The following is a 10,609-nucleotide window of genomic DNA, read 5'->3' on the forward strand; positions in this document are numbered from 1 at the left end:
GTTTGCACCCTTCTGTTTAGCGTAAGTATCTCGCGCAATGTTTTCTCCTAATTTTATCTCAATAATGCGCTCACCGTTTCTCTTCTTCTCAATTTGTTAATACTTTTCTTTTAGTATATTAAACTCTGTTTATTCTCTTCTCCATTTAACTTTTAGATTAATATGTAGCGCCCTGTTCCCAATAATGTTTGATTTTTGCGATAATTCTCAACCATTTTTCTCTTCTCTGTCTGATTTTTACATTCCTACCTCCTCTTTTCTATTTGATTGTTTCTTCAGTATCTCGGATCTTTTTGTTCCATTTTCTGTTAGTTTGTTATGTTATCATTTCCTGCACCTGTGAACAGTCTTAATCACTCTTTAATGATCACGTGTGCGTGCAGCGGGAGAATTAAAAACAGAATTATAATGATTTAAATCAAGGATTAACTTTGAGTTCTGAAGAAACTTTGCCACATTCTCACATTTTCATACATTTAGCTAATTTCCTGCGTTCAGTTTTCCCATCCTAATATATTGTAGATCCCTATTGTTAGTATACTTAATAGATCAAACAACTTAGTTGCAGGTTTCATAATCACCATCATCACAAAAGCACGCAAAATCTACTACTTGACTGAAAAAAATTAAAAATGTCTTCGCAAAGTAATACCAGTGTCCATTGAACGACGATGTTTAAGAAGAAGAATCTTTGTGTAGGATCAGTAGTCACTCTGTTTCTTCTCCGCCTCGTTGTTGTCCTCCTCGAGTCCTTCTTTCCTGAAAAAAATATTATACATTTGTCACTATTTCAGCTTTAAAGTAAACGGAACAGATTTCCAATCAAAGAAATTACTTTCTTCTTCAATTCCATTGGCTATGATTGTCCAAACTTGTCGAACAAACCATGCTTGATACGAAAGTGACCCTAAGATTGTCAATTTATTGTTGTTTTTGTTGATTTTTCACAAATAAAGTTAACTTTTCAGCTTCTCAAGTTACGTTTATCGTCATAACGTGTATGTAGTATCGCATCGACTTTGACTAATTATTTCCTTTTCCATTGCATACAAAAGAAACGCTAATTTAAAGCCAATTTTTGAAAGCCTTCTGTGAAGAAATCCTGGCTCCGAACGCTATATAAAATCAAGTTCTTTTTCCTGGCATTTTATGGATGAAAGACAAAGACAAAAACAAACAAAAAAATTACGACAACTGAGTGAAGTGAATAAGTTAAGTGTGCTTATCAGTTTATCGTAGAAAATTGCTCATTCTAATCAGACTTACCCTTTTTTCATAAAATCAAATGTCACGTTATCCCCCATCAACACAAACGGAGCCCATTGGGAAGGTTTGGAAAATCCATTACTTCTCAACCATTGAACGGCCTGGTAAAGAGATTCACTGGCACTTTCTCCACGCACAAGGTGTTTATAGAAATGTTTCATGAGCTTTGCCGTTGCTTTGTCTTCTATAGCCCACGATGCTACCAACACTGAACGTGCACCAGATGCTAAGAATGCTCGAGCGATTCCAATTACTCCTTCTTTTTTAATCAATCCACGCCCACTGTGACAACAGCTGAGTACAACCAGTTTAGCTCGCACTTGAACTCCTTCAATGTCGGACATTGTCAGGAGGTAGTCTTCCTCTTGTGGAGTACTGTTAATAGTACATTGAGGAGAGAGGGCAATCTCTCCTCTTTCAGGATTTCCATGTGCAGCAAGATGTATCAGACTGACTGAAGGTATTGCTTGAAGAACCGCGTGCCTTGTTGCGCGACTTCCCAATAAAGGCTGAACACCCAGCAGTTGACCAACCATCTCTGCTTCCTTACTTGCACAGAACAATGGTATAACGTCAATAAGACGTCCATTATATTGCACTTTGCCAACCGTAGGATCACCCACGACCAGTCCGCCAGTTTGACTGTGATAGTCTGCTGGACATTCTTGAATGAGCCGGAGAGTTGTCAGTGAAGGGACGATACGTATTCTGTACTTCTCCGATAAATACTTTCCGGCTTGTTCATCACGCAAGGCAGCAAATGGGACTCGGTACGAAAAACGATCCGGTACAATGATGATTTCGGGCTCTGTGAGTAAATCTACCACAGGTGCGACGATCCATTCGTAGCACAAATGATGACTTCTTCCGGTATCTTTGGTTTCGTCACCTCGCAAATTTGCTTGACTCTCATCATGAAGAGATGTCGTCACGTTGTCATTCAGCGATCGGTCTTCGCAGTTCCCCACGGGTAAAACACCAAAGCATTTGGCGCTCTTTCTGAAAACTCCCTCCACTTCGCAAACTTGCTCAGCAATAAGAGTGTCTATTTTCACTTCGTCTGTTCTTCGAAAGAAAATGTCTCCATTTGCTTTCAATACCCAGAGAAGAACTTGCCGAGCTTCATACGAAATGTACAAAAAAACACAGTTACTTTCTCTTCTCGCGATGTTTTCAATCCCTAACCACGATCGTGGATCAGCTGAGATGTGGCTTTCAGCGGAGTACTTGTCTGCCATGAGTTCTGAGAGGACTCTTGCCCGTCCCAGCTCCTCAACATAGAGAGCATCTCGAAAGTTTCCAGTACGGCAAAGTAGGTGAGTGAGTAACTTGTAGGGAAAAGTGCCGTGTTCCTCTAACAGAAAAATTTTAAATCCACTGTTTCCTTTCTGGAGAGTTCTGATTTGTTCATATTTTTCAATACCTTGGAGAATATATTTCATTGCCTCCGCAGCCTCGAACTGCGATATCTTTAACACTGAAATGAGGAGAAGACTTTGAAACTCAGCCATTTTGTTTCCAATTTCGCTGCTTATAGAACGAGCTTTCTGTAAATAATATGCTGCCTTATCATATTCACCAAACGATTGGGATAGACTTCCAACGTATAGGTATAGTTGTACTTCGCACCTTCTATCGCCACATTCTCTGCTGATTGTAAGCGCCTTCTCACAAAGTTCTTTTGCCTTCTGACTGTCATTTACAGAATCAGAGACTCCTGCCAAATTAACAATAGCCATTGCTTCCAGTTCTCTGTCACCAATTGCAATACTGACGCCAACTGCTTTTTCCAAATGTTCTTTAGCCTTCAGATTATTATTAAGACTGTGGTACACCATTCCAAGTTTTATGCATGCTGAACCTTCTTTTCTTCTGTCGCTAATTTCTATAGCGATGTCAAGTGCTTTCTCGTAATATTCTTTAGCATTCTGATATTCGCCAAGGGAATAAAACACAGTTCCGAGGTTCCCGTATGTTGTTCCTTCTCCTTTTCTGTCGCCAATTTCTATCGCGATGGCAAGTGCTTTCTCGTGATATTCTTTAGCATTCTGATATTCGCCAAGGGAATCAAACACAGTTCCGAGGTTCCCGTATGTTGTTCCTTCTCCTTCTCTGTCGCCAATTTCTATCGCGATGGCAAGTGCTTTCTCGTGATATTCTTTAGCATTCTGATATTCGCCAAGGGAATCAAACACATTTCCGAGGTTCCCGTATCTTGTTCCTTCTCCTTTTCTGTCGCCAATTTCTATCGCGATGGCAAGTGCTTTCTTGTGATATTCTTTAGCATTCTGATATTCGCCAAGGGAATGAAACACATTTCCGAGGTTCCCGTATCTTGTTCCTTCTCCTTTTCTGCCACCAATTTCTACCGCGATGGCAAGTGCTTTCTCGTGATATTCTTTAGCATTCTGATATTCGCCAAGGGAATGAAACACATTTCCGAGGTTCCCGTATGTTGTTCCTTCTCCTTCTCTGTCGCCAATTTCTATCGCGATGGCAAGTGCTTTCTCGTAATATTCTTTAGCATTCTGATATTCGCAAAGGGAATCAAACACAGTTCCGAGGTTCCCGTACCTTGTTCCTTCTCCTTTTCTGTCGCCAATTTCTATCGCGATGGCAAGTGCTTTCTCGTGATATTCTTTAGCATTCTGATATTCGCCAAGGGAATGAAACACATTTCCGAGGTTCCCGTATGTTGTTCCTTCTCCTTCTCTGTCGCCAATTTCTATCGCGATTGCAAGTGCTTTCTCGTGATATTCTTTAGCATTCTGATATTCGCCAAGGGAATGAAACACATTTCCGAGGTTCCCGTATGTTGTTCCTTCTCCTTTTCTGTCGCCAATTTCTATCGCGATGGCAAGTGCTTTCTCGTGATATTCTTTAGCATTCTGATATTCGCCAAGGGAATCAAACACATTTCCGAGGCTCCCGTATCTTGTTCCTTCTCCTTTTCTGTCGCCAATTTCTATCGCGATGGCAAGTGCTTTCTCGTAATACTCTTTAGCACTCTGATATTCGCCAAGGGAATGAAACACATTTCCGAGGTTCCCGTATGTTGTTCCTTCTCCTTCTCTGTCGCCAATTTCTATCGCGATGGCAAGTGCTTTCTCGTGATATTCTTTAGCATTCTGATATTCGCCAAGGGAATGAAACACATTTCCGAGGTTCCCGTATGTTGTTCCTTCTCCTTCTCTGTCGCCAATTTCTATCGCGATGGCAAGTGCTTTCTCGTAATACTCTTTAGCACTCTGATATTCGCCAAGGGAATCAAACACAGTTCCGAGGTTCCCATATGTTGTTCCTTCTCCTTTTCTGTCGCCAATTTCTATCGCGATGGCAAGTGCTTTCTCGTGATATTCTTTAGCATTCTGATATTCGCCAAGGGAATGAAACACATTTCCGAGGCTCCCGTATGTTGTTCCTTCTCCTTCTCTGTCGCCAATTTCTATCGCGATGGCAAGTGCTTTCTCGTGATATTCTTTAGCATTCTGATATTCGCCAAGGGAATCAGACACAGTTCCGAGGTTCCCGTATGTTGTTCCTTCTCCTTTTCTGTCGCCAATTTCTATCGCGATGGCAAGTGCTTTCTCGTGATATTCTTTAGCATTCTGATATTTGCCAAGGGAATCAAACACAGTTCCGAGGTTCCCGTATGTTGTTCCTTCTCCTTCTCTGTCGCCAATTTCTATCGCGATGGCAAGTGCTTTCTCGTGATATTCTTTAGCATTCTGATATTCGCCAAGGGAATCAAACACAGTTCCGAGGTTCCCGTATCTTGTTCCTTCTCCTTTTCTGTCGCCAATTTCTATCGCAATGGCAAGTGCTTTCTCGTGATATTCTTTAGCATTCTGATATTCGCCAAGAGAATCAAACACATTTCCGAGGTTCCCGTATCTTGTTCCTTCTCCTTTTCTGTCGCCAATTTCTATCGCGATGGCAAGTGCCTTCTCGTGATGTTCTTTAGCATTCTGATATTCGCCAAGGGAATCAAACACATTTCCGAGGTTCCCGTATGTTGTTCCTTCTCCTTCTCTGTCGCCAATTTCTATCGTGATGGCAAGTGCTTTCTCGTGATATTCTTTAGCATTCTGATATTCGCCAAGGGAATCAAACACAGTTCCGAGGCTCCCGTATGTTGTTCCTTCTCCTTTTCTGTCGCCAATTTCTATCGCGATGGCAAGTGCTTTCTCGTGATATTCTTTAGCATTCTGATATTCGCCACGGGAATGAAACACATTTCCGAGGTTCCCGTATGTTGTTCCTTCTCCTTCTCTGTCGCCAATTTCTATCGCGATGGCAAGTGCTTTCTCGTGATATTCTTTAGCATTCTGATATTCGCCAAGGGAATCAGACACATTTCCGAGGTTCCCGTATGTTGTTCCTTCTCCTTTTCTGTCGCCAATTTCTATCGCGATGGCAAGTGCTTTCTCGTGATATTCTTTAGCATTCTGATATTCGCCAAGGGAATCAAACACATTTCCGAGGCTCCCGTATCTTGTTCCTTCTCCTTTTCTGTCGCCAATTTCTATCGCGATGGCAAGTGCTTTCTCGTAATACTCTTTAGCACTCTGATATTCGCCAAGGGAATGAAACACAGTTCCGAGGTTCCCGTATGTTGTTCCTTCTTCTTTTCTGTCGCCAATTTCTATCGCGATGGCAAGTGCTTTCTCGTGATATTCTTTAGCATTCTGATATTCTCCAAGGCTAGTACAGACATTTCCGAGTCTTCCATGAGCCAGTGCTTCTTTTATTTTGTGACCAATTGTTTTCATGATAGTGAGTGCGCCTTTAAAGAGTTGCTTTGCCTCTACAAACCGGCTTTGTGCGTTATATATGTCTCCCACTTCCATGATTAGTGTCCAAGCATGGTTAAATTTGTCAAGAAGTTTGGTGGCATGTCTTTCTGCATCTGTGTAACCAGAGATGGCGTAGTACGCATTTAATAGTACATCGGAGATTTCAAGGTGAATACCACAGTCAAGGTTGTGAAGTAGGATCACACATTCATTACATAACTCAGTCGCTCGTAGGCCACGATCAGTGTTCAGAAGAAATATGACGACATTTAAACCTATCTGGACTGAGTTTAGGATTTTTGCAGCGTCACTCATAACGGCTCTCTCCTATTTGTTGTCGTAAGAAAGAATCAGCAAAAAAAGGAAGCTTAAAAAAAAGTAATACTGATAAATGTTCGAGTTTTTAAACATGACGAGGGAATTTTCCAAAAAGTTCGTAAGTGAAACACTGCTGCCCTTCAAAAACCAGGGACTAACTAAGCTCTGGTTTCCGTTGCTATATGTTTCAAAATCGAGGCAAATCAATATGTCTTGATCGATCTGGAGATATCCATCTATGTGACGCACAGGCGGCCCCGAGCTCCAGCTGTGAGATGATCATCTTGCGCAGTAACAGTCGTGAATTACAAGAGTTTGTATGGGAATATTTACGACCGGAATATAAATTACGGAATATAAAATACGTTAAATTCTCAATAAAAATACGTCAATTTACTTCCACAGTGTATCACTTGTTATCTTTACTGTGATGAAAAGAACCCATTTTAGTGAGTTGTTCATTTCGAGGTTTTCTTATGTAGGTACAAAAACCTAGAAATGGAAAACTCGCGAAAATGGGTTCTTTTCATCAGAGAAAGTGGTCAGATAACAAGCAATACGCTGTGGAAGTAAGGTGAGGTATTTTTATTGTGAGTTTGACGTATTTTTTCATTCCTTGGAGCGGTGGTAAATATTCCCATACAAACTCTTATAATTTCGCTATGACCGTTATTGCGCAAGATTATCATCTCACAGCTGGAGCTTGGGCCGCCTGTGCATGACGTGGATCTAGTTTCGTTGCGTGGTGAAAAAAATTTGATGGACATAAATCCAACAAAAAAAATCACATTCTACAATTAAAAGAAGTACAAAACTGTTCAGTTGAGCCCAGATGAATACATTGTGCAAGATTCGTGTTGGTATTTCCAACCGTTTGTCCCACAGAGATCAAGCCGACATGTCAGTCTTAGGAACTCGCTTAATTAATTTGAGATGAAAAAATTAGAACATGTAAGCGTTGCCAATGATTAACCGCCCATCAATTATTTTGAAAAAACTATTTTTTGATTTAATACCGCATAAATTTGGGAAAAGAGCAAAAATTCTACCCAACGTTTCAACTGATTACGAAATGCTTTGTTATTTAGACGAAGGAAAAAATTACAAACGCGTTACTTCAGTAACTGATATACCAACTTCTCCAAATTTTTTGTTTCGTTTAATAATAAAGTCAAGGGACGAACAAACGTAAATGCAAATAGCTGGTGTAATAACATTTTACTCGCACGGTTGGTGAGAAGAAATCATCAGAATAAGAAAAAATAACCTAAGATGGAAGAGAGATTGTTTCCTAAGTTGTCCATAAGATTCATTAAATAACATACAAGATTTTAGTTTCAATCATCACAGAAGTGATGAACTTGTTGTTTCTCCTTACAATATCAATATACCATAAAGCAATGCTGAGGGTAAACAGACTCATCATTCAGAGGGTGTTATCTCTATGAGTAGCAAGTTTCCATCCAAAACATGTTAACTCATAATGTTTATGAAATAAATTTTTGGCCGCTCACATTCAGTGACAAGCAAGGTAATGTGAGGGAGCTAGAAGGAAGAATTCCTGATGAAATCATAAATTTAAAAGGTAAAGATGATGCAGACCTTTAATATTTTGCTATCCAAATCAAAAATTGATTCCAACTTGGAGGCTCTCCACAAATACTTGTTTGGAATGACAACTCTTTCTTATCACTGATTTTGCTATATTTAAACCAGAAATATATTTTTTCGAATCAGGAAAAGAATAACTATTACTGTAAATTTAGTTTTTTCGCTGGTAACCCTTTCAAAAATAAACGCGCTATGTTTGGGTGATGAGACCAAAAGTGGCGAGAAACAAAGATAAATGCAAGCAGCTCGTGTGAGAACAAGGTGCTGAGTTTGAGCGGTCTAAGACAAGAAACTATAAACTGCAGTTGATAATCTCTTGGTGTGACAGATATCAATATGACTTTCTATTTCGCCCATAGCGTCGTTGTAAAAACTTTGAAGCGCTTTTCTTTCCACATCAAAAATCTCTGTCCTTAAATTCAATTTCTGTTACGCCTGATTTGAGCAGGCACCGAAAACATTTTTTAAATAAAAAAAAAGAGAGAGATGGGACTGTAAGCAGATATTTTCTTTATTTTTGCTGCTTATTCTTAAACAAGGAGTTTTATTTTGTTTCGTGTTCTGATCGAATGACTGAGGCAGCCGAGGGTAAAAACTGAAATAACGCTTTCCTTGCAAAAACAGAGATGAATGACAAACTGACCAGAATGAAAAATGCAACAGCCTCATCGGTGAAACAAAGAATCGTTTAGAAAACCTAAGACAGAACTACTTCACTTGCTGACTTCCGCGCAATTTAAATGAAAAACATGACATCCTCATGTTCCTTTTTTTAAAGATTTCAGATTTAAAAATCTTATTTTTTCGGTTCATTCATCGCGTATCTTCTTTTACACTTTCACTCCCAGACTATGACACCAAGGAATTGTTTAACGTGCAGTTTCCCCCTACAATATAAATATATTCTTCAGCCAACAGTTTTGGAGAATAAAGAAACTTATCAGCTGGACGGTGTCAAATTGACACAACACTTCATTCTCTAAAAATATTTACAGAGATATTTGTTACATTTGGAGAGGAGACTTAGTGAGATCATGAAAGTTAAAGTCCTAAAATTGAGTTCATTATTTTGCAGACTAAGTTCAGTTTAAGTCAAGTTTTAAGCAACAAATCTTAGCCAAGATCTAAGACTATTTGGAGGTTAAATCCTCTGGCTTTGAATGTCCAGTGCAAAACATTTCAGTTTTTTAAAGCGGGAAAGATTGTTTCTAAATTTATTTTTTTACTACTAACCTTTTACACAAGAAGCTTGTATTGTTTGATATTCTAGTCGTATGACTGGTGAAACCAAAAGCAAGAAGCCGAAATAAGACTTCCCCTGCAAAACAAAGATAAATGCGAAAAGCTATTATAAGAAAGACGTGAAACATTCTGTAAAATAGAAGTAAAATGAGTGAATAAAAAATTGATGAACCGAAGAGGGAAAACGGTTACCAAGTATAAAGATTGAGCTCGATTTGTACAGAACAAAAAAAAAACCGTTCAGGAACCTGAAAATCAATCGTTCATCATCGTTTTCATAACTTAAGCACACACGGCTGAATTATCAAATACAGTGGATTTCCCTGCCTCGAATTAGTTTGAAATTTAGCAATACTGTGCGATTTGTACATAATCTGCGTTACGACTGACACTAGAAAACCGTTAAGCTACTTATGAAGGCCAGGGAAACCACATTAGACGAGCTGGTCTAAACGGAGATTTCATGAGAAGACGCACACTTCATTCTCTAAAAAAATATTTATGGAGGTATTTGTTAGATTTGCAATGGAATTTTATTAAGATCATGAAAGTTAAAGGCCTAAAATTGAGTTCATTATTTTATTTTGCAGACTATGTTCAGTTTAAGTCAAGTTTTAAGCAACAAATCTTTGCCAAGATCTAAGACTATTTGGAGGTTAAATGCTCTGGCTTTGAATGTCCAGTGCAAAACATTTCAGTTTTGTAAAGCGGGAAAGATTGTTTCTAAATTTATTTTTTTACTACTAACCTTTTACACAAGAAGCTTGTATTTTTTGATATTCTAGTCGTATGACTGATGAAACCAAAAGCAAGAAACCAAAATAAGACTTCCCCTGCAAAACAAAGATAAATGCGAATAGCTACAGTAAGAAAGACGTGAAACCTTCTGTAAAATACAGGTAAAATGGGTGAAAAAAAATTGATGAACCGAAGAGAGAAAAAAGGTTACCAAGTATAAAGATTGAGCTCGATTTGTACAGAACAAAAAAAAAGGCCGTTTAGGAACCTGAAAATCAATCGCTCATCATCCTCTCCATAAATTAAGCTCACAGGGTTGAATTATCAAACAGACTAGATTTCCCGCCTCCAATTAATTTGAACATTAGCAATACTGTGTGATTTGTGTATACTCTGCGGTTTAACTGACACTGAAAAACGTTAAGCTACTCATGAAGGCCAAGAAAACAACATTAGAAGAGCCGGTCCAAACGGAAATTTTATGAGAAGACGCAACACTTCATTCTCTAAAAATATTTTCTGAGATATTTGTTACATTTGCAAAGGGGACTTAGTGAGATCATGAAAGTTAAAGCCCTAAAATTGAGTTCATCATTATATTTTGCAGACTAAGTTCAGTTTAAGTCAAGTTTTAAGCA

General features: G+C 38.9%; 1 protein-coding gene and 1 pseudogene across 1 annotated transcript; both read right to left on the minus strand.

The window, feature by feature from the left end:
* Positions 1 to 626: 626 nt before the first annotated feature.
* On the minus strand, positions 627 to 2,792 carry LOC131789037 (tetratricopeptide repeat protein 28-like; annotated as a pseudogene).
* A 5-nt stretch (positions 2,793 to 2,797) lies between these two features.
* On the minus strand, positions 2,798 to 6,377 carry LOC136280307 (G-protein-signaling modulator 2-like). Its single transcript, XM_066165319.1, has 3 exons — positions 5,862 to 6,377; positions 2,896 to 3,194; positions 2,798 to 2,813 (listed from the first exon to the last, which is right to left on the minus strand). Exons 1-3 carry the CDS (start codon positions 6,375 to 6,377, stop codon positions 2,798 to 2,800), a joined length of 831 nt encoding a protein of 276 aa, XP_066021416.1.
* Positions 6,378 to 10,609: the final 4,232 nt, after the last annotated feature.

The sequence above is a fragment of the Pocillopora verrucosa genome, chromosome 4, assembly GCF_036669915.1.
Source record: "Pocillopora verrucosa isolate sample1 chromosome 4, ASM3666991v2, whole genome shotgun sequence".
Taxonomy (NCBI): Eukaryota; Metazoa; Cnidaria; class Anthozoa; order Scleractinia; family Pocilloporidae; genus Pocillopora; species Pocillopora verrucosa.

Excerpts from the sequence above, each read along its gene's own strand:
- LOC136280307 (XM_066165319.1), bottom strand. The coding sequence starts at position 6,377 with ATGAGTGACGCTGCAAAAATCCTAAACTCAGTCCAGATAGGTTTAAAT. Across the intron at positions 3,195-5,861 it reads CATACGGGAACCTCGGAACT|AATGCTAAAGAATATTACGA; the intron begins GTGTTTCATTCC and ends GGCGAATATCAG.